Source organism: Halichoerus grypus, chromosome 12 (assembly GCF_964656455.1).
Source record: "Halichoerus grypus chromosome 12, mHalGry1.hap1.1, whole genome shotgun sequence".
NCBI classification, from domain to species: Eukaryota; Metazoa; Chordata; class Mammalia; order Carnivora; family Phocidae; genus Halichoerus; species Halichoerus grypus.
In genome coordinates, this window is record NC_135723.1 from 4,429,378 (window position 1) to 4,453,436 (window position 24,059).

General features: G+C 48.4%; 2 protein-coding genes across 5 annotated transcripts in view; both read right to left on the minus strand.

The window, feature by feature from the left end:
• Positions 1 to 3,955: 3,955 nt before the first annotated feature.
• FIGNL1 (fidgetin like 1) lies at positions 3,956 to 8,755 on the minus strand. 3 transcript variants are annotated; one of them, XM_078059926.1, is made up of 3 exons: positions 8,680 to 8,755; positions 6,518 to 6,602; positions 3,956 to 6,164 (listed from the first exon to the last, which is right to left on the minus strand). In XM_078059926.1, exon 3 carries the CDS (start codon positions 6,150 to 6,152, stop codon positions 4,122 to 4,124), a length of 2,031 nt encoding a protein of 676 aa, XP_077916052.1. In that variant the 5' UTR covers positions 6,153 to 6,164; positions 6,518 to 6,602; positions 8,680 to 8,755; the 3' UTR covers positions 3,956 to 4,121. The 3 variants fall into 3 exon arrangements, with proteins under 3 accessions (XP_077916052.1, XP_077916054.1, XP_077916053.1); XM_078059928.1 differs by lacking the exon at positions 8,680 to 8,755 and adding an exon at positions 8,225 to 8,393; XM_078059927.1 differs by lacking the exon at positions 8,680 to 8,755 and adding an exon at positions 7,552 to 8,210.
• Positions 8,756 to 17,629: 8,874 nt separating this feature from the next.
• DDC (dopa decarboxylase) overlaps positions 17,630 to 24,059 on the minus strand; it is an 82,419-nt gene continuing 75,989 nt past the window's right edge. For both annotated transcript variants that reach the window (XM_036115232.2, XM_036115226.2), the window contains 3 exons: positions 23,766 to 23,867; positions 19,978 to 20,207; positions 17,630 to 18,022 (listed from right to left, as the gene is read on the minus strand). In XM_036115232.2, the coding sequence (XP_035971125.1) occupies positions 20,007 to 20,207; positions 23,766 to 23,867 (303 nt within the window). In that variant the 3' untranslated portion in view covers positions 17,630 to 18,022; positions 19,978 to 20,006. The remainder of the gene's footprint in view (positions 18,023 to 19,977; positions 20,208 to 23,765; positions 23,868 to 24,059) is intronic.

Consider the following 24,059-nt stretch of genomic DNA (forward strand, 5'->3'; position numbering starts at 1 on the left):
CACCAAAGCTCTCCCTTCATGTCTTCCTAGTTTTTTGGGTTTTTTTTTAGATTTATTTTGCGAGAGAGAGAAAGAGCACGAGTGGGAGGGACAGAGGGAGAGGGAGAGAGAACCTCAAGCAGACTCCGAGCTGAGCATGGAGCCCAACACGGGGCTCGATCTCATGACCCCGAGATCACGTCCTGAGCTGAAACCAAGAGTCGGACGCTTAACTGACTGAGCCACCCAGGCACTCCTTCCCAGTTTCTATCATGAGCCAAATTAGTAACACTGAGACAGGTAACATTTAGAGAACTATGTATTTTTTTGTATTCAGCACAGTGCCAGCACCCAGGGTACTCTGCAAGCACTCGTCAAATTGGTAACTATTTAGTAACTGGTAACAGAATAGCAGATCTGGGCTTGTCTTCAGGATTATCGAATACAACATCCTGACTCTTAGAGCTAAGAAAGCAGTCGCCTGAGGGGGTATTACAAACTGTCCACGATTAGTCACTGCTATTTTATAAAGCCCATTGGTAAGTTTTATTTTGGGACAAGAGTTGAAAGTGGTGACTCATCTATTCTCATAAGATGCCCCCTTCAGCCAGGCACCTGGGGCAAACTTTAAATAGCTGTCCCACACTGGCCTGCTCACCACCAACTCCAGATTTGAGGTCAAGGGCCAGGTATCTGTGAAGTTAAAAAAATTATCTTTAAGAGACACAAACCAAGAAACAGACTCTTGACTCTAGAGAACACACTGCTGGTCACCAGAGGGGAGGTGGGTGGGGGATGGGGAAACAGGTGATGGGGATGAAGGAGGGCACCTGTCGTGATGAGCACTGGGTGATGTAGCGAAGTGTTGAATCACCATATTGTACACCCGAAACTAATATTACACTGCATGTTAACTGACTGGAAGTTTAAAATTTAAATAAAAACTTGAAAAAAAAAAAAAAGTATCCTTATCTGACCTGCCCTTTTGCCACGGACCTGGACAGAATCCTGTCTTCCAATCAGATGTCTGCAGGTGGGTTTTAAAATGTCTCTTAAAAACACTGGGGACCAATAAATGTCCCTTAAAAATTCTGGAAACCAATAAATAAGACTTAAAGAGGAATAAGTGGAAAATCATAATCTGGGATCTATCAAAAAGTTCTTCAGTCTCGAAGAGAAACAAAACTAAAAGATATTTCTTTTAATTAGATTTACTGCATTAAGTTTAGATGACACCGTATCTGTAATCAAAGGCAAATATCACAAATAGTAAGCAGAACAAGCTAGAGTAGACAGCCACGCCAAGCAGCTGAAAAGAAAATGATCCTTCAAGGCAATTAAAGCAGAGTCAAGGCAGACAGAAGGATGCACCATGTTTGAGCCATCACGAGCCAGGCTTTTTACACCTGCATCTTACCCTCACTCCCCAACAAGGCAGGTGCAGACATCCTCCTGTTAGAAGTGAGGCTGAACATGTCCACGGCCCATGGAGTGGGCCCCAAAGCCCAGGCGCAAACTTCACCAGGACGCCGCTCATCAGGGTTCAGTGTGGAGACGGACTTTACAGAGGTTTAGAGTTGAGGAAATGAAGTAGAATTTCAAAATGGGAGGAGACCACAGACTGGAAGACAATTTCCCAAATACACATGAAATGAAATCAGCTGTATGATACATACATTTTAAAAGGACTGATATTAAAGACTCTACTGTTTTCCTGCCAACACTTTTAGGCATGGATACACAAGCGAGCTCGAGCATTGGCACAAGGTGTGTGTGTCTACGAAGTAAACGGATCCCCTGAAGATACGACAGACCAGGTTAGAGCCCACTTCTCCAGTGACACGATGGTGGACACAGAGCAGCCCGAAGAAAACCCTCAGGAGGAGAGAATTTGATCCCAGATTTTCATATCCAATCAGAATGTGGAGATAAAAAGAAATCTCATCTAAGTTTCTGGAAGTTTCCCAGGCAGAGGCCTCAGAAACATACTCCAAGTCACAGAAGGCTGAGAGAAAGAACGCTTCCACGAGGGAGAAGGCAGAAACAACTCCCAAGTGACTCTCCAGCTCAAACTTTCTTTCCAGCTTCAAAATATCTGCTGTTTCCTTCCTTTCAAGATCAGTTTCCCACATGAACAGTGCAGACCTCACCTCGGGAGAAGCGAGCTCACAGAGACACGGGCTCTGCCTGATCCAAGGTGAGCTGGGCCACCCTGGGTATTTCCTCTCGGACAAGGACTAAGCTGAATTCCGCTCAAGGAAAGTGGCCCCGTGGCTGGTGACCAAGGGAGCTGAGCGTCGGGAGCGGCTGCCGAGAAAAACACCGGCGGTAAACAGCGAGACCAAGCTACAGAGCGAAGTAAGACTCGAACACCTCCTGGACAGCTCTGATGATCTATCTGGTCGGCTGCCGTAACTGTAACGCCCAAGGGGGGCGGGGGGCTGGCAGAGAATTAGTAAGTATCAGGGAAGAAAATGTAGAAGTACTGAGGAATCCAAGGTTACTGATAGTGTTTATGCAGAAATGAAACAGGACAAAGTAATGTATGAAATGCTTTACGATTTTAAAAGATTTAACTAAAAACTAGAGATGTCCAAATTCTAACAAAAGGCAATGACGTGTTTCAAAGGGAAGAAGTAGCAGGGCCAAGAATAAAAGTTAAGACAATGGTCTCAACTCACCTATCCAAAGCGTCAAACGCCCGCTCTTCAAGAGCCCGGTCAAGAGAAAACCTGAGAACCTGAATGTCGCCTGAGACCCAGGATTTTGGTCTGCTGTTCACTGCTCTGCCTTCAGCCCCTGAACACCGTCCGGAATCCAGTACTGTTTGAATGAATGAAAGAGGAATGCTAACAAAACCGTGTGATGGCCGCCGGTGACACAGAAAACGGGGACTGTGGCTCAGTGCAGGTGGGAATTCTACATATGCACGACTTTTCCAGCAGACAGTTCAGAACACATGCCAAAGGCCTTATAATTGTGCATCTTTAATGCATTTTACTCAAGAAATGTGTGTTTATTTTTTAAAAAGATCACGAAGGCATTCAATGTGTTTTTGTGTACAATGAACAAAAGGGAAACCACCTAATGTGCTGCCCTATGTGCTGCCCTAAATGCCCCCAAGAGGACTGGCTAAACTACGGTCCATCTGCATGGTGGGATCCTGAGGGAAGATGTGGTAACACAGCACGTTCCCATGGGAAGCGATGGTGACGTAAAGGAAAAAGCAGGCTACAGGGGAGAACGTGGTGCAATCCGTCTGCTGTGCAAAAGGCCTGAAGAAATGACTCTGCGTTCTCCAAAGTGGTGGGCGACAGTGGTTTTTACTCTCTTCTTGCTGTTCGTCTCTCTTCCCCAACTCTTCTACAATGAACACCTGTTACCTTATAAAACACAATGATCCCACTCTAAAAATCTGAAAACACGTATGTTTGAGAGACCAGTGCTACGGGCTGTGAAGTAGTGTCAAATAAAATATTAATTTTAAACATCATCTACCCCCTGGCAAAACAGCATTCTTCATCACTCGATTCTGCGGATATGTGTCTGGTATCAGATTACACCTGGCAACTTCTGAACGCAGAAGTAACAGAAGAAAGCTGTAAGCAGTTACAAACCAGGACAAACCACTGGCACTTTCCTTCTGGCATCTGGGGAGGTGGTAAATCCATTCAATGGCAAGTAAGCTGCCTGAGCATAAACCACGACACTGGCCAATGCTAAGAGTTACGTGGGTCTTCAGAAAAGACCCTTTCTTCAGCGGAAGATGCGTACCGATCAGATGCCAACTCAGACACAAATGAGATTTTTTGGTTTCAGTCTGAGCTCACTAGTCATCCTATTGTACATCTCAAAAACAAAGACCGCTTTGAAACCCGAGAAAAACGTTCACTCACGTTTTGTAGGAACAGGCTCACAATCAGGTAACACCTGGAAGAAAACTCAAGCTTCTGTTAACATAGGCTAAGTCAACCAATTGTAAAATGTAAGCTACTGTTACTCTATTTTATTTGAGCTATAGAATTCAAAATATACACTGTAAAAGTACAATTAATAAATTCCCAGTTTCCCATGCTAAAAAGTGGGAAAGGCTGCATTACAAAGATGCCATCTTTAGATTTCAAGTGTCCCGTGTGTCCCCTTCACTTCCCGCAACCAAAAGTTCTGTTCCAGTTCTCATAAAGCTCTAAATCTTTAGGAGACACGCTAGGCCGCACGGTTCTGAAGGCGTTCTCAAAATCAACATAAGCTATTGGTCGAACTTGATCGGGTGTTACCGTGGCGAGGTCAACAGTTTGTAAACTGCGAATAGGCCCGAGAGACGCCTCTCTGCAAAGCTGTGTCATGTCAGCTCCCGAGAACCCATCGGTCTGCCTTACAACGAGGGCAATTTCCTCCTCACTGAGGCAGCACTGCTCCTTGGACATCAGATTAATCACGATCTGTTTCCTAGCCGCAGCTTCTGGGAGCGGAATATAAAGCCTTTTGACCAACCTTCTCCGGGCAGCCTCATCAATTTCTTGGGGCCGATTGGTTGCTCCCACCACTAGAATCCGATCTTCAGAAGATGTGGTTGCTCCATCTAACTGCACTAGAAATTCCGTTTTTATCCTTCTAGAAGATTCGTGCTCACCATCTCCTCGTTGAGATAACAGGGAATCGATTTCATCAATGAATATCACAGCCGGCTGCTGACACCTTGCCACGGCAAACAATGCACGGACCATTTTCTCCCCCTCACCTACCCACTTAGACGTCAAAGAAGAAGCAGAGATACTGAAGAACGTTGCCCCAGACTGACTAGCAATGCACTTGCCAATTAGAGTTTTACCAGTCCCGGGGGGCCCGAAGAGCAGAATTCCTTTAGGGGGTCCTCGTAAACCCGTAAAGATGTCTGGCCTCATCATGGGCCACACGACTATCTCCTTTATTGTGGCTTTGGCAAATTCTACTCCTGCGATATCGTCCCAGCTTATGGGCGGTCCATGATCCATAATCTCATTCATGATAAGTTCAATCATCTTTGGCTCCAAGTTCTTCAGCCGCTCATCAACTGGATGTGCCGGCTCCGCAGCTCCTGCGCCGTAAGCCTTATACTGCATTCCCCCAATCTGATCTCCCCCATCTGACTTAGGTACAGGAGGAACGAACTTCCCAAATATTCCTCGGGACCTACTAGCTCCCAGAGACTTCTTTACACCACCGTAGGAAGACCCGGATGCACGCTGGGGTTGGTGGTACTTTTTTTGCTGATCTATCCATAATTGTTCCTTTGCAGTTTTAAAACTAGGCAGGCTACTCTCTTCCCTTTGGCCATTATCCTCTGTTTTACTAAAAGCCTTATTCACTATCGGGGCAGAAAGCGCATCAATGGTGCCAGAACCATAAAAAGTTTTTCTCTCCCGTGCATTTTCAAAGCCAGAAGGCAAACAAGACTGATTAGATGAGAACATATTTAGTCCTACGTTGGCCTTTGGAGAGCTGTTATTTTCCTTCTTAACATTTCCAAATAATGGTGTGGCATGGATTTTTGCAGTGGCAAAGTCACCAAACGGTGTTAAGGATGAAGGACAGGTCTTTCTGGTGTTAGTCAGCACAGGTGGCTGGGCATCCTGAGGGCACTTCGAAGGACTGCTCTCTGGGATGTCTTGGGTCCTATTCGAATCAGGAGGTGCGTTAGTTAATGGGCCACCCTCCCCAGAACCCCCACAAACACTAAGTTTAGGAGGATCGAGGACAACGGCCTCTTTATGGATTACTACCGATGCATCAGCAGGTGCCAGCAGAGAGTCTCTGGATTTTTTGCCAGCTTGCATCATCTCCTGTACATTACTCATTTTGAAAACATTATTTATTGACAATCCAGACTGCCACTTGTCACTGTCAGTCTGCTGAGATCTTGCTAAAGTTAAAATGCTTTCTGCGTAGTTATTCAAGCCAGTCTCAACATTGTCAGAATCAATAACTGCAGAATATTTCTCTGCATATTTTCTGAACAGTTTGGTGGCGCAGACTTGGGAGAGCTCAGCGTTGGCCCATGCATACTGAATGCGTAATATCTGTGCTCGGTACGCATCTGCCTTCTGTCCTGGGGTACATATGCCAGATGTAATTGCAAAGTAATTCTTCTGCCATTCACTCAGGTGCACAGACCTGGAGCTGGAGGCCTGCATGCTGGAGGTTCTCTAACAAATGACAAAAATGAAAAACAGTCAGTACCAAGAAGAAAGAAACAAAGATATAATATTGTAAGCATATTTTTTAAATGTCTGCTCATCTGAAGGAAGGTATCCTGCACTGCTCACGTGTAAGAAGAGAACACTTACACAAGAAATAGCTAGGTAAGCACAGATTTCAGGCATTCAAGATAAAGACTTAATAATAATGCTTTGTTATGGGTTAAATGGTTTGAGTTATATCATTTTCCCTGCAAATGGGGAAAACATTGCTAAGGCTTAGATGGAAAGGGTTTCAAATTAATCAGCAAAAGAAAGGCAACACGTTAGAGCAAAGGAACTACAGCCAAAGCAGAACATACCAAGCCCGGGGGTTCAGCTCCGTGTCTAAGAAAAACCAGATGAACAATCTCTGCCAAGCCTCTACCGCTGGGCCCTCAGTTTGATCTGTAAAGTGAGAGAAATCATCACAAGAATCAAGTCAAATAATGAGTATGCAAATATTGTGAAAAGTACCATTCTCATGCCTGTTACACAAATGTACAAACTAAGGCTGGGAGCTCATCGGAGATCACAGAGCCAGCAAGCAACAGGGCCGGGATCCACACTCAGGCGCATTCACACAGGAAATGTGCAAGTCACTGCACATGAGCCGCTCCTTGATGCCGCCCCCGAAGGTCACATCAGCACGGATCAAAGTCCTCAACAACTGCCACATTATCAAATGTTTTTAAGGACTTCCTCATCAATGAGCACCGAAAACAGGATGCCCCAGAATTTCACAATTTTCCAATTTCACGTGAAGTATTAAAAAGTGAAACTGACCTTGTAAATGAAATAGAACAAGTCTGCTAAAGTATAAACACTCTAAGTCTAAACAGTGTGCTAGTAAAGTGCTTTTACTTTAGGATTCTTCTCTCAAGTTATTTTTATAAGCCTCCTTACAGTCAGTTACATTATTTTACCAGGATTATAGGTGACTGTAATCATATTGCTAGATGTGTGGAATTTATCACTCCAGCCACAAGAAAAATGTGTAAGAAAACTTCTAGGTTTCCTAGGAGTATTGCAATAAAGGAGTGTTGTAAAAACCAAGAACTCCTCTATTTTAAATCTACCTCCCAAACTGCCTATAAATAGAGCTTAATAATCTGTAGGTTCTTTTAGTACAAAGGTTAATACAGCTGTGTCTCACTTAAGACCCTACAAATATGAAAGGCCCAGTGAGATTCTAATTTGCTTCTGCAATAAAGCTAAAATTAAACTAGTCAAAGGTAGAACTGACTTCTGACAAGTCCCTCATCTCTCTTTCCACTCGACCATTTTAGCTTTTAAGACTCTTTTAGGCAATGCTGGAAGTGAGGAACTGAGAGGTGACTTGGAAAACATTTATCACCTTTCTTATCAGGAGGAACACCCTCTTCCTCTGCATGGCTTCATCCCCCTTTGTCACCTGCAATCCTGGGATTCCTCCAACAGCTCAGTGCTCTGTCACTGTTCCCAAGACACCCTCCTTTCCTCTCCACCTTCATCCTTTTCTTGGAAATTCACCTCCCAAGTCTACTTCCTGTCGACTCAATCATTTACCCCGCAAATGTGGACAGGGACAGGCAAACACCTGTGTGGCCAGCCCTGGCCGAGGACACAGCCACTGTCCCCATTACCATCAGTCACTTTCACACGGCATTTCTTCCACCTAAAATTTGCGGCTCATTAACACATATGAACTGCATTTCAATCTTTTTTTTTTAATTATTTTGATAATTTTCTGCTTATTGTGAGAATGTGGAATCTAACTGGACAGTTGGCTTCTGCAAGCAGGACCCGTTTTCTATTACATCTATCCTCTCCCAGTATCTAGAACAGGGTATCCGCTGGAATAAAAACTACTAAAATCCTGCCAGACACCGAGCCGGCAGCCCTCTGCAGAACTTCCAACTCCCAGAAGCAGACCGGCCTCAGGACCCGCCCACCAGCCAGGACGGCGAGCACAATTCCTGAAGTTGTGCGTCAGGAGCACAGTTACAGGACTCAGCTCCCAGGGGCTGAAAGTTCTGCAAAGCACTCACCACAGTCCTCAGCACTTAGAAAATCCTAGAACAATCGTTAGGCGTCCCCAGTCCTCGCAAGGACCCCTCCACGGAGGTGGGTGCACCGCCGCCGCAGCAGCCCGCCCCCAGGAGACCACCTCCCCAAACCGGCGGGCGCCGCGGGCACGAGCCCTGCGAGAGCCTGCTCCAAACCGCCCGCCTTCCCTCACCGGGCCCCGGAGACCCCTGCCCGGCCGCCCGGCCCCCCGCGCTGCCTCTGCCCGGGCTCTGCCCGCCCCTGCCCCCGGGCCCTCCGCGACCCCCGCTCCCGCCCGCCCGCTCCGCAGCACCCCTGGCCGGGGCCAGCCTCCTCCACACGCCCCGTCCCCTCTGCGCCCCCCACCCCCGGCCTGGCCCCTGGCCCCCACCCCGACCCCCATCCCCGGCACGGTCCCGGCCCGGGCCCTCCCGCGCTTCCCCGCCTCCCAGCCTACCTGCAGCCTCCGAAAAACGCGGGGCCCGATGTGCGCATGCGCGCTGCTTACGGGCTCGGGCCCGCGCCGTGCGTGCGTGCGTGCGTGGGGCGCGCCGGAGGTGGGGGCCGTGGCCGGTGAGGATCTGGGCAGCGGGGATCAGCCTGGGGCTCGGGAGGTTGATGGCGACGGGAGACGCGGCGAGAACGCGCGGGAATGTTGGCGAGGGTGGGGGCGTGCGTGGGGGCGTGCGGGGGCGCGCGGGGCGGGGCGGGGGCCTGACCAGAGAGGCGGCCGGGGCGCGCGGGACGGCGGGGGCGCGCGGGACGGCGGGGGCGCGCGGGACGGCGGGGGCGCGCGGCAGGTCTCAGTCCGGGCTGGCTGACGGAGGCTGACTGCGGAGGTTCTGAAGCTGGTTAGCAACGAGGAGTTCACGGGAAGTGATGAACATCGTTTCATTGCACCTGTGCCTCCTGTTCGCCGTCCGAAATAAAGACTCGGAGACGCTGAGGGTGGAGCCCAGTTCAGAGGACCCCCGCGGAAGGCGCCTTACCTGCGCCCCCCTGGGCAGCTCAGGGAGCGCGGTGCAGCTGCAGGCCGGGCCAGGCAGGTGGCGGCGCGGTCAGGTGACTTGACGCGGGGGGCGTGGGGGGGGCGGTACCCCCTCCTCGGAGCACGTGGAGGCCGTGCCCCTCTTCCGCCCCGTCTGTTCTCCACGTTAGCGGGCGGTGCTGGGCAAAGCTTACCCACTGGCCAAGGGGACTGAGTAGAGGAGCGTGCAAATCGACACGCATTTTTAAGACAGAAGAAGGGAATCCGAACGGCTGCTCTGCCTGAGTCTGGCAGCTCAGATCTGTCCCTCAGCCGGAACACCCCGCCCCCGCCCTGCGCTCTTTCGGGACACTTTCGTGGAAGGAAGCCTTTGGAAAACACTCCGTTATTGCCTTGGACTTTGAGGACAGTTGCATGCTCAGATTAGTGAGTTGCGTTTTCAGACCAAGAAACAGAATAGCCATCGGCAACGACCTCTGCTGTCCTTAATGTCATCGCGTCACATAACTGGAGACGATTCCGGCTCTGATCACGCGCCCTAAGGATGTCCTGAGGGTCCACATTTCCATTCTGCCATCCCCCCCCCACCCCCCCATCTCCCGTGACTTTTCCCTCCAGGCTTGTCACCTCGCTGTTCCGAGAAGGCCCCCACGATCCAAGGAACGCAGCCTCCCACTGCCCCATTTAAAGCGGGAAGAAGGGGCCAAACTAGGAAAGACCTTTCACCCCTGAATACTTCTCTTTCGGCAAAAGGAAGAAGCGTTTTGTTTTTGTTTTTGTTTTTTCCAGGAAGCCCCAGTAGCCTTCCTCTTCCTCTCCTTGGCTCACTGATCTTGGGTTATCCCATCCTGAGAGCGGAAAATAACAGCACGTGACATTTAAATGCACGGTCTGAAGAAATGGGAGGCAAAAAAAATGTCAAAGACCTTTCTTCTAGCAGCTTTTTAAATGGCCACAAAATAAAAGGGATTGGACAATATATTTTTGTAAATAGGCAATCACAAGGGAAACCGCTCACAATTCATTTCTAGGCTTAAGTAGGAATAACAGACTTTTTATTCTAAAGGTTCATAATTTATTAGCTAATTTTCTAATTATCATAATTACTCAAAATATAGAGAATAAAAATAAAAGAAAATGTAAATGGAAACTGTTATCTCCAGGCTGACTCAGTTGTGCGTTTACTAGCTATTTTTCCACTTGTATATTTAGAAATCGCCATATGCTGTTAGGGTAACTGGCAGTAAATTTAGTAAATTTAAATAAATATTATTAGGGTAATTGGCAATTTTTGGTGACTTTCATCACTAATGTTTTAATGATAGCATTTGGAGAATTCACACAAACCGCCGTCTTACCATCCTAAGAGTCCAGAGCTGTTTTTCAACAAGTGACACGAGCATTGCCATTTCACTTTTGTGCCTTTGATACAAAAGCATTTCCCAATCCAGCAGTTTCCATCTTCCTGCGTTGCTGGCGGAAGTGTAAGTCACTTCCGTACTCTCCCCGAACTGAGCCTCCTCCTCACCTATGTAAGGGGAGTAAACTCCTCTAACTCAGAAGCTCTTCTAAGGATTGCAATTAATACGCGATACCATAAATCCTCAGAACATTGGCTGGCACAATGCAGACATTTAACAGAAGCTGTGAGGTTGTCCGGTACTTACTGCTATATGAACACTATCGTTGGGATTCAAACCCTTACACCGTATCGAGACGTTCGCTCTTTTACAAATGGGATATTTTAGAATACTATCTAACACTTTAGCCTAGTATGGAAGAGTTTGGTACTTAAGCTATGCAGATAAACTTTCCTTCCGAGACCATAGACTATGTTCTTTCTTCTGGGTAGGATTTTTTTTTTTTTTTTTTTTCCCGAAACTGCAGCACCTACAGCAAAGAGAGTGCCAGATCTTTGCGTGAGGGATTCTGGGAGATGGCTGCTCATTTCCATATTCATGACTATTATAAACATGGTCTCAAAAAAATGCCCGCAGTACATTTCAGTGATCTCATTTGTTTTTGAGCAGAGAGAGACTATGGCCCCAAATACTGTGCATCCCTGGGTGCCAGGAAAGTTACTTTCTATAAGTTTAAAAGAGATGTGTTTAGTCAGTGTGTAGGCAGGTGGATGGTTTGAGGACATAAGCAGACAGGACAGGAGTCAGGTGAAACAGCCAAACCCAAGCTCCGTTCCTTCATGGCCGGACTCCTGTTTGTGGCTGGATTCTCATTGACTTTGAAGCTGGCAACCCTCTAGCTCCGTGATAAGGCAGTATTCCTGCCCTCCGTCGGAGAAGCAAGACCTGTGTGCATCTGGACGGAATGCATGCACAGTCCCAGGAAAAGCTTCCATTGGCCGCACTGAACGAATCACAGGGGCCGTGGGGAGGATCCTGTGGCATCACAGAGTAAACAAAAATGGGGCAGGCAGAGCAGTAAGGACAATCTGCTTTGGTCATTTTTCCTAGAACATCACCGCCAACCTGAGTCAGCACTTCTGGCTGCTTCTTGTCTGCTCTATACGGGCTGTGGGTTGAATTGTGTTCCCAAAAGATATACTGAAATCCTAACCTCTGGTATCCGGGAATGAGATGGTGTTTGGATACAGAGTCTTTGCAGATGCAATCGAGTTAAGATGAGGTCATACTGGACCAGGGTGGGCCTTAATCCAATGCGACTGATGATTTATAAAGAAGAGAGGTACAGAGGGGAGGCAGAGACTGGAGTAATATGCACTCATAAGCCAGGGAGCATCTGGGGCCACCAGAGCTGGAGTTGCAAGGAGGGACCCTCCCCCGGAGGCTGTGGAGGCAATGTGGCCCTGCGGACACCTTCATTTCGGGATTCTGGCTTCCAGAATAAATTTCTGTTATTTTAAGTCTCCTAGTTTTTGGTGCGTTGTTCCAACAACCCTAGGAAAGTAATAGACTGTATTCTGATGGTCTAGGGGCAGGCTGGTGCAGTAATTAAGAGCATGGCCCATGGACCCAGCTTTTCAGGGTTCAAATCCTAGCCCCACTACACACGAGCTACATCGGGGGTCCTGGAGGGGGGTAAACCCAGTTGATCACTGAAGAACATTTGGATGAGAATGACCCCAGTAAGCACCACCCAAGTGCAGGATTATTATGGTCAGGTAAGCCTTTAGCTCAGCAGGGGTGTGTGTGTGGGGGGGGGTGGCTGGGTAGCGCTTTTTACTCAAGAAGAACCCATCCTGGGGCGGTGCTTCCAATTTCTGTGCTCCCTAACCCTGCTGTTTGATCAATCAGCCCAGCTTCTCTGGTCTTCATAGACCCTTGAATCTCAGATGTAGGAGAGGGCTCAAAGGTGGTCAGGTTTTCTGTCCCCTCGAGTTTCCTTTACCACTTGAACGCCTGCAGGGGAGTCAAACTTACTGCCCGGTGAGAAAGCAGGTCCTGTGTGCTCACAGCCTGTCTTTTGAGTTCTCCACGTTGAAACAAAACCTGCCTGCCTCCGTGTCACTCTTTGGAGGCACAAAGACTCTTCGTGCAAAAGGGAGTGTACATTTATTTTTTTGTTTTGTTTTGTTTTCGTTTGTTTTTTTAAATTTGAACCCATAATTTAAAATCTTTTCTTTTTTAAAAAAATTTTACTACATTATGTTAGTCACCATACAATATATCATTAGTTTTTGATGTGGTGATCCACGATCCATTGTTTTCATATAACACCCAGTGCTCCACGTAGTATGTGCCCTCCTTAATACCCATAACCTGGCTAACCAATCCCCCTTCCCCTCTAAAACCCTGTTTGTTTCTCAGAGTCCATAGTCTCTCATGGTTCATCTCTCCCTCCAATCCCCCCCCCCCATTTTCCCCTTCCTTCTCCTAGTGTCCTCCATGCTATTCCTTATGTTCCACAAATGAGTGAAACCATATGATAATTGACTTTCTCTGCTTGACTTATTTCATTTAGCATAATCTCCTCCAGTCCCATCCATGTTGATGTAAAAGTTGGGTATTCATCCTTTCTGATGGCTGAGTAATATTCCATTGTATATATGGACCACATCTTCTTTATCCATTCATCTGTTGAAGGGCATCTCGGCTCTTTCCACAGTTTGGCTATTGCGGACATTGCTGCTATGAACATTGGGGTGCATATGGCCCTTCTTTTCACTACATCTGTGTCTTTGGGGTAAATACCCAGGAGTGCAATTGCTGGGTCATAGGGTAGCTCTATTTTTAAATTTTTGAGGAACCTCCACACTGTTTTCCAAAGTGGCTGTACCAACTTGGATTCCCACCAACAGTGTAAGAGGGTTCCCCTTTCTCCACAACCTCTCCAACATTTGTTGTTTCTTTCCCTGTCCATTTTGGTCATTCTAACTGGTGTAAGGTGGTATCTCGGTGTGGTTTTGATTTGGATTTCCCTGATGGCTAATGATGATGAACATTTTTTCATGTGTCTGTTAGCCATTTGTATGTCTTCTTCAGAGACGTGTCTTTTCATGTCTTCTGCCCATTTTTTGACTTGATTATTTGTTTTTTGGGTGTTGAGTTTGAGAAGTTCTTTATAGATCTTGGATACCAGCCCTTTATCTGTAGTGTCATTTGCAAATATCTTCTCCCATTCTGTGGGTTGCCTCTTTGTTTTGTTGACTGTTTCCTTTGCTTTGGAGTATACATTTAAAGACAGGAACCAAGTCCTCTCTCTGAGTCTTTCCCCCTGGATAGCCTTCCGTTTATAAACCTCCTCACGTGACTCAGTTTCCCTCTGATGGCACCAGGGGCTATCACCATAAATGGTGAGGTCTGGGGGTCTGCATTTTAGATTTCTTGGACCAACGTGGTCTCGTATAAGTGAGCCCACCCTGTTTCTTCCTCTTCTCTCTTCCCTCGACCATCTGTGTCACATCTCTGCTTACAGCAGAAACACACAAGTTTCTTGAAAATAGTAGCTCCAGATTGACCCAGTTTATGCAAGTGACCTATTCTCACAGTGCTTTCTTAATAATTTGTTTCTATTATTTATGCCAGGTAGAGGTGATAGGAGGCAGCACAGAGGTGCTGAGGAAAAAGATTTTGGTATCGAGTGCAGTAAAAAAGAAAAAGCAAAACAGTTTCTAATATTTGATCCTTGGGGATTTACACAATTCGGAAAAGCAATAAAACAACCGTTAGAGCAAAAGGCCGCCAGGCAATCTCCATTCCTGGTCTCAAACACAGGCTTTCTGAATAAAATATCAGCAGTTTCCAATGTACTGAGTCCAAGGGACTCACGAGTTAGGGGCACAGGGATGAAGTTAGTGGATACTTTAAACCTGCCTTCCCTCTGGGTCTTCTCCCCTTATGATGAGCAAGGGAATGCCCAGTGACATCCCACTTCTCCCGTCTGTCTTGGGTATTTCCACAGGTTCCTTTCAACACTGGCACATAGTCAGCCTGAGTGAGCATCTTTGGTCCCACAAAGTTTTGTTGTTTGTCACATTTTGGAGAAGAGGCATATGATTCCAGGAGATTTTCTTAGTGTAATACAATAAGAACAATATATTCTCGGGTTTTGTCCTTGATACCTGACAGCAGAGCTCCGAAATCCCTGGGAATGTGTGGGTGACAGGAGCCTCTTTTGCTCAAAACAGGGTGACTCTTTGTTGCCCCCTAGATAGAACCAAGATGGGGGCTGGACACCAAGAAGACCAAAGTGTGATTAGAGGGTTGTAACTTTCAGGCCAGCCTCCTGACTTTTGGGGAGTGGAGGGGGGCCAGAGACTGAGCTCATCACCCGTGGCCAGTGATTTAATCAACCATGCCCATGTCATGGATCCACCATAAAAACCCCTAAATGACAGGGTTGGGAGAGTTTCCAAGCTGGGGAACACATGTAGGTACTAGGAGAGTGCACTCAGAGGGTGTGGAAGCTCCATCCGCTTTCCCCATACCTTGCCCTGCACAGCTCTTCTGTTGGCTGTTCCTGAGCCTTACCTTTTATAATAAAGTGGTAAACACAAGTTAAACAGCGTCTTGAGTCTGTGAGCTGTTCTAGCAAGGCACTGAACCTAAGGAGGGGGTCAAGGGAACCCCTGCTTTATAGCCAGTCCGTCAGAAGTACGGGAGGCCCCGGGATTGTGACGGGCATCAGGTGCAGGGCAACTTATGGTTTGGAGCCCTAACTATGGGCTCATATCTAACTCCCGTTAGATGGTGTCAGAGAGTTGGAGAGGTAGCTTTAGAAGAGGTGCTGCTATTTGGTGCCAGGAAGGAAAAATCTCATTTGGTGTCAGAAGTGTTATGTATGACTAAATACAGTTTGGGTATCCGGATCCGGTTGTGTCCACATCCATCGGGAATTTTTCCAACACCAAGCAGGAGGGGCCATTATCAAAGGCCAGGAGGCAATAGGCTTTGCATCGACTTCTGGTGCCAGCAGGGGTCTACGACATGTCGTGACACCAAACGGAATGTATATTTACGTAAAGATGCTATGCGGTGGATCGAAGATTAGGCTGAGTAGTCCAGACCTTCATAAACTATGGGACTATTTGGGGATCGTCAGGTTGGGATCAGGAGCCAAGACTTGACCTGGGAGGTGAAAATGGGTTTTTCCCAGAAGGGAATGAATGGTTTCACTGCCACTTATTCTGAAAAATGGTTCACCCTGAAGAGCAGATGGCATGTTTGGCCACCAGGTGAGTGGGCACAGGGTGTGCATTCTAGTCCCAGGCTGCCTGAGTTCTAGTCCTAGCTCAGTCACCAATTGGCAGCATGACCTGGGACAAGTCACTAAACCTCTTGAAAAACCCTCTTGACAAACCCCATTTTCTCATCTGTAAATTGGGAGTAATAACTGAAAATTTAAAAATAAGTATAAAGTTAATATTTTAAAAATATTGTTAACGGTGCCTCGCATGGATCACATGCTATGAGTGTGTGTGTGTGTGTGTTTAATACACAGGGAAGCAGTGCTTCTTGCTGGGTCTAGGCTGGGTGGTTTGGGGCCTGATGGCTCTGTCCCCGAGATGCCTGGAGAGATCAGGAGGTGGGGTGAACTGCGATGATTTACGGAGAAATGAGCCAGAAGTCAGACAAGCTTTCATCTCTGCTGGGTCTACATCTAAGTGGATGTCTGGGAATCTCCACCAGAAAGACCCAGCCAAGCTCAGAAAGAGGAGCCCCTCAGTCACTCAGCTGGCTTCAGGCCTTCTGTCTGTGCATGGTTCTCAGCAGCATCCTGTTGTCACCTGCCACCCAAGCTCTTGCCTGGGACTCCAGCCTCCGCCATCTTCCCAAAGTAGGCTTATAGATGGGGCTGGGGAGGCAGCTCCACAAAAGCTCAAAAGCTGAGAGCTGGCCTCGGTGACTTTGGTGGCTCATTTTGGAGATCTTGTAGCAAACTTAGTTCAAGAGCACACTCAGGTGCAAACCATCTCATTGTAGAACACAGTCACCTCCGCCTCAACTCAATGATCTGAGTGCTCAACACCCTACAGCTCTTAACGTGTGGTCCCAGTGGCCCCAGTGGCCCATCCCACGTCCTCACACCTTGATGGAAGGCAGGTCTGGTTCACTGATGGGCAGAGAACCAATGATCTTATGTGTAAGATGGGGAACTACATAGCCTCTGATGTATTTCCAGTTTCCTGAAAAACAGACCATTTAATTACATTTAGCTATCAGAGGTCTTTGAAATTCAAATAAACTTATTAATAGTCCGTGGACCTTTTCTGAGAACGCTTTGCTTTCAATAGTTAAATCGTCTCTAAAGGACAAGAACTCATCTTGAGATTAAAATTCAAGTGTTTCTGCCAGTAAAAATGGTTTCAAACAAAGATAGGCTATTAGAGTACGGCTTACTGGTATTTACGTTTACAAGAGCACTCTGGTTGTTTATCAGTCATGAGACCATAGGGCAGATGGACTCATCACTGGTCCTTGGACCAGGAAACCAAGGTCCTAGAAGGTAATCTTTCCCATCATGCCAGTAGAACTTGGTCTGTGATTGTGTCCTGGCTCTGGGTTTATTTCTTCAAGAGTTAGAGTCACTTCTAAGTAAAACTTGTGTGTTGCTAATGCATCTAGAACACTGCCTGATATGCACGAGGTAGTCCATAAACATTTGTTGGAGCAATGACACCATTGAAAAATATCCAAGGATGGGGGCGCCTGGGTGGCTGAGTTGTTAAGTGTCTGCCTTCGGCTCAGATCATGATCTCAGGGTCCTGGGATCGAGCCCCGCATTGGGCTCCCTGTTCAGTGGGGTGCCTGCTTTTCCCTCTGCTGCTCCCCCTACTTGTGCTCCTTCTCTCGCTCTCTCTCTCAAATAAATAAATAAAAATCTTTAAAAAAATATCCAAGGATGCCCTATCTTCGGCTGTTTTGAAAGGTTAAGTGTGCATTACAACAATCAGTTGGGTACAACGCGGAACCAAAGGATGCTTACCAGACACATTCACCACTGCACTTCACATTGTTTATTAAGCATTGAGCCACATGACAGAACAATTTAAAGACCACGGGTATAATCTCAAGTCCCTCGATCCTAGAATATCCTGGAAAATATTTCAGTAAGCCTCTCCCACCACTGATGACTTCAAGAGCATGACAACCTATGATTTCTTAATCAACAAAAGTCACAGTTGAATAATGAATAAAAGCTACATGCACCAGGATTGCAGTAAGTAGTTTCTTCATTGGTAAGGGAGTGAGCAGACATAATCACTAAGCTTCTGGAAGACTTCACAGAAAGAAGCGTGAGGCCTCATGCAGGCTTGGGTCCTCGGGACCAGAATAATGTTTATTGTCTTCTCGTTCCACAGCTCTCAGATGTACTCCTTTTCAACTTTTGATCTCTACAGGGGAAAACATATGCATGAACGTATGGCTACATTCAAAAAAAATTAAAGAATCGGTATTTTGTATACTTCTCGTTAGAATACAGAGAAAGAATATGCTAGTTCTCCAGTGAGCTGGAGGGAACCGTGCATCATAGACGAATAGGAACTGAACCACGAGATCAAGCGGCTGATCTGGCCTCTCTCGGACACATTCTACCAATGTCAGTCATCATCCGTGCCAGTTTCTACCCTCCGTGAAATGGGGATAGTTCCTTCTCTCCGTCGGAATTACAACCACGTGAATTTGATATGATAATCTCAGGCGAGCGCAAGTAAAGCCCGGGTATTCAGATTTTCATTGCTTGAATTAACCTGGCCCCCAAAAGTACATGCGTTATGATTCACTATTATATCCTATATTTTTAAAAAATTTAATCCCATTTGTACCTTTTTTTTAGAGAGAGAGGGAGCACGACCAGGAGGGGCGGGGCAGAGGGAGAGGGAGAGAGAGAATCTTAAGCAGGCTCCACGCCCAGCACAGAGCCCGACACAGGGCTCAACCTCACGACCCTGAGATCACGACCGAACCCCAAATCAAGAGTCAGATGCTTAACCGACTGAGCCACCGAGGCACCCCCCCATTTGTAACCTTTTGAATTGATAATGTGTATGATTTCACAGTCATCATGACTTTTTTTTGTAAAGATTTTATTTATTTAATTGAGAGCGAGAGAGAGAACACGAGCAGGGGGAGGGGCAGAGGGAGAGGGAGAAGCAGACCCCCTGCTGAGCAGGGAGCCTGACACAGGACTCGATCCCAGGACCCTGAGATCATGACCTGAGCCGAAGGCAGATGCTTAAACAACTGAGCCACCCAGGCGCCCCGTTCATCTATCAGAAATGAGACTTTGTTTCTGCTCACATTTCAGAGCTATAGACTCTCTGTTGTTATGGGCACACGGGAATCAGATCCTGATATGATCGATCCTGATGAGATTTGTGCAAACATAGGGCTGTGGAAATGTTAACCAGGAGTGTTTGCCTGAGACGGTTTCATTTTGTATATATCTTACAGCACTTACGCACCCCCCCACACACAGATGTACACATTCTTATCTGAAAGCAATGGAAATATTTGAAACCGTGATCTCTCTCCAGTACCTTCCAGAGATGCTCAAGCTAGACGTCTGGTGTTGCTCTGGGCAGGCTGGGCTCCTTTAAGAGAGGTTCTTGTCATACCAGGAAAAGGATCTGGTATTTCTGGACGGGCTTTGACTGAGAAGTTGCATCTTGGACCTCACAGCTGGGAGCCATATATGAAATGTGATTTTGAACTTTTGATTTTTTGAGCATGGCTTCATGTATTCACAGTGAAAATTAAGAGCGAACAAGATAAAATTGTATGCAATCTATAAAATAAATTATATAATACACTTAGGTTCCACACTCCCCATGGGTTTTAGTAAGTGGGTAATGGGGCAGTGAATATTGAGAGAGAGACAGAGAAACATAAATCATCAGTCATGTCAAACTCCTGTTGTAATGTTTAATTTTCACTTATCTGCTGTTGTCCAGTTTAATATAAATGCTTGTGATACTAGTAAGCAGCGTCTGTAAACACGGAAGAAATCTGAGGGGAAATCAGAGAGATGCAGGATTGATAGTCTCATATAAAAGAATACAAAATGGGGCACCTGGGTGGCTCAGTTGGCTCCGGTCATAATCGGGGGGGGGGGGTCCTGGGATCGAGTCCTGCATCGGGCTCCCTGCTCAGCAGGGAGTCTGCTTCTCCCTCTCCCTCTGCCCCTGCTTGTGCTCTCTCTCTCAAATAAATAAATAAAGTCTTAAAAAAAAAAAAGAATACAAAGTAGAAATGTATCTCTGTTCCTAAAGGATCATTGCAGCGTGGGGGTCCTTCCCCTTCCGGCGGCCCAGCATCATGGAGCAGCGGAGCTCGGGGGACAGCCTACCTGCAGCAGCTTCCCTGCGGCTGGGCCTCCTAGTCCTTCTCGGCTCTCAGCACGTCGGTGGCCAGCTGCTGGATGTGTTCCCAGGACCGCTGCACGTGGGCAGACTCCACGGTGCGGGCGCAGATGGCCAATCGCAGCACGAACTTGTCTCGGAGGTGACAGGGGACCAGGTGGATTTTCTTGACACTGTTGATTCTTTCCAGAAGATCTTCGTTCAGTTTGTTGGAACCCTGCAGAGATGGAGAGAGGGGCCTTGCTCAGGTCCCCGAGGACTCAAACCTCAACTGGTCACCAAGGAAGGGCGGCCTCTGGCAATACCACCACACATCTGCGGGAGAGGCCGCCTTCCCACTAGCCTTTTGTTTATCAGGGTAAGAAATTCACCTCAGTGAGACTTCCGTGTCGGTGAAAGCCTCTAGCCTCTCCTACAAGACAGGTTCTTCAGGGTCGAACTACTGTCAAAAGGTGACCCTTCCACGGGCCAGCCTTTTTAAGAAAAATGGAGTTTCATAGGTACGCGGTCTACACACTGACTAGCTTAAATGGTAGAACTGAGGCTTCAAATGGCACCAGTGAGGGGGTCCCACCAAAACATATAGGAGAAATCTCAGCAACATAGAACACAGAACACAGTCAACTCAGAATCTGGGAAAACTGCAGGTGAATTAGAGGACCAAGGGCCATTGCTGGACTCCCCCCTCTGGAAAGGAGCAGCCCCCCCCTCCTGGGGCAGGCAGCCAGACACTGAAGCCATCGGGGGGGGCATCTCTTCACCTGCTGGTGCCCCTGCCCCCGAAGCCCATCTCCCATTTGTGCATCCTTCTCCCCGGCTCCTGTCACCTTCCTTCTGCTTCCAGGCAGCGCCCCCAGTTCCCTAAGCCCCATCATCAAAGGTAAAAGGGGGATGGAAGTGGGGCCTCACATCCCTGGTCTGTGACCCTCACAGGGCTCTCTGGTTTGCCTTCTCACTCTGTCTTGAGAGTCGAGAATCAGGGAGAACAGTGGGAGAAGAACAGTCCAGTTCTGCCCAGACACCTGCCGGATGCTGGGGACTGGCCTATGGACCCATGCAGACCCTCCCAGCCACAGGCTGCGGGCCTCGTGGGGCTCGGGCTGGCACCCAGTGGACAGGGACTGGGCCAATGGCAGTTCAGAAACCGCTGGCGTGCCAGGTCTAGACAAAGCCTGTCCTATTCGAGGATGAGGTTAGAGAAGGAAGAATGTATGAGACAAAGCAGTGGAATTCTACCAGAAAGACTCAGCACAAGGGCAAACATCTGAAAGGTTGTTTGAAGAAATGAAAACAGAAATTAACAGAAGAAATTTAACAGAAATTAAAAACATATTATTTAGGAAAATGTGATTTTCAAATGGATTAGGCAAGGTAGGTCTTCTATTAAATAGAGGAAGAAGCCAAGCAGAACAGTCTAAGAGAAGAAGGGGGGGAGGGGCGGGAGGGGCAGGAGAGGGAGGGGGAGAAAAAGAAGGGGAGGGAGAGGACAATGAGGGAGAAAGGGGGGCAGGACCAGAAGAAGGAGAGGAGGGGGAGGAGGAGGAAGGGGGAAGAGGAGGGAGAGAGGGAGAGAAAGACGAGGAGGGGGAGGGGAAGGAAGGGGGGAGTGGAGGGGGGAGGACAGGAAGAAGGAGAGAAGAGGAGCCTGGGAGAGGGAAGGGGGAGGGGAGAGAAAGAAGAGGAGGAAGGGGAGGAGGGGAAGAGGAGGGGAAGGGGGAGGACTGGAAGAAAGAGAGAACCGGGAGCAGGGGAAGAAGGGGGAGGGGAAGGGGGGAGGAGCAGGGAGGACAGGAAGAAAGAGAACAGGGGAGCAGGGGGAGGAAGGGCGGAATCACACTTCATTTGAAGCCTCGGATGATGTAGAGGACTTGAAATCCACACTGGAGCAGAATGGCACAGGGAGATAAGGATGAGCCCGTAGACGTGGAGACAGAAACATGAACCACGTGCCTGAACAATACGCTTCCTGATGAAGAAATGGGATCCATGGAACGGAAGGGACAAGCAGATGCACAGAAGGGCACTTCTGTTGGCTGCGAAGCGCCCTGGGCTTCTGGAATTGTGGGGCGGGGGGGGGGGGGGGGGACTTGCCGTGCTGCACAGGAGAAAAGGGGCCAGGACCGCACACAGGTGGGTTTGGGGGCCATGGAGCCGGACAGCGGATCGGGGGCACCGAAGGATGGCGTTGGGGGCCCCGCTCTGGGGAGGTGACAGCTGCCTGACCCTGCGCTTATGCTAAAATCAACACGTGTGCATCGGACCCTTGCAGACCCCACGCTGACACGTGGACTTTTTTCAAGAAATCCCACGCGACACAGCAAATGTATTTTCTCTCCCTTGTGGTTTCCTTCCTAACATTTTCTCTTCTCTGGCTCGCTTTATGGTAAGAACGCAGCGTATAATCCACAGAACATACAAAATATGTGATCCTCCCTCCCCTGTGTTATGGGTAAGGCTTCTGGTCAACAGTAGGCTGTTAGAAGTTCAGTCTGGGGGGAGTCAAACGTTGTATGCAGATTTTCAGCTTTGGGGGGCAGGGGGGTCAGCGCCGCTCACCCCCTAATTGTACTTTAAATGGACAAAGTGTGTGGTGTATGGGTTACATCCCAATAAAACTGAAAATTAAAATAAATGAAAGTCCTATCAGAACAATGGCAGTCAGAACAGAACATAAGGTCTGTTCCGTGGCAAACACATCAAAGCTTGCCGTCAACACCGATGTCATCCGAACTGCAGCCCGTGGCCCCTCTGGGGACCAGCTGGGACACCAGCGCTCTGAGGCTTCCCCCATGCCCTACCAGGACAGAAGGGCCCCCTGTCCTTGCACACGGCCGGGTCCCACCACTGTGCGCTCTGCACAGAGCTCACAGCACCCCTCCCCGAGCCCAGCACGGGCCCACCAGCCCCCCACTATCTCTGTAGAGTCCAGGCTTTCTCGCGACCGGTTCTCATTACCACCTCGGAGCTCCATGAATCAGGGAGGGGAGGATATGGTGAGCGGAGGGCCACATTTTGATGACAGCACCTTGACAATGCAGCGGGGCTCAGCCCTCCTCCTCCTGATGGCCTCCAGGCATGCAAACAAGGAAGCCAATGGAAAAGGTAGATTGCAAAATGCATAGCCAGCTCGAGAGTGGTCAGTGGGAGGCTGCCACCCGGTCTCACTCACACAAAATAGAATAATAAGGCACCTGTGGGTGCAGCACCTTTCAGAGACTTCTCAGAAACGTGGTCATGATTCCCAGCAGAGCTGGCTTGTGCCCTCTGCCCTCTGGGCCAGCTTCCCCTCACACAGTGAACACACTCACCATCAGGCAGCAGAACAACAGAGCGCTGCAGACCAGCGTTTCTCAAAGCCCCATGCACACCCAGCAACCTGGAGGGGCTCCTTAAGATGCCAGGGTCCGCAGGTCTGGGCTGGGGTCCGGAGCTGGTCCAGGGAAGAGCCTGTACCCAGCTGAGTGCTCAGAGCATTCCAGCGGCAGAGATGTGCGGATGGAGAAAGTGGAGAGGACTCTGGGGCCAAGCGTTTACACTAGCGAGAAGTCTCCATCTGATTGAGGGGGGCAGACGGCTCCTGGAGGAGGGTGCCCAGGGCCCCGTGGGCAGTCAGGCTGGGTCAGGGCCAGGAGGCGTGAACTCCAGATGGGAAAATGCATGCTGACTTCTGTGGTCTCCAGGGAGCTAGCAGGCCGGTTTGGAGATGGAGGTGATGAATGATCCTCTCTCCTCTGTCACCGTCAAAGAGAACGAAGACTAAAGTAGATACACATACCTTTAGCCGAAAACAGACCAGGCCCAGAGTGACTTCTGCACAGATTTCAAAGCGGGGATCCTGGAGCACCAAATGCTCAAACTCGTGAGCCAGCCGGACATGCTGGAAAGGGAAAAACATCTGTCTGAGTTTCTCAACACCGCCCGGCTCTGGACTCAGCCACCCAGAAAACCTTCCCAGATGGCACGTCTATGATTCATGTACATGCTCTTAGCCGTTTTCCTCAAGCGTGGATGCCACCCACATGCTAGCTGTTCCCACACAGGCGAGGAAGAAGCTCACTACCATGACAGA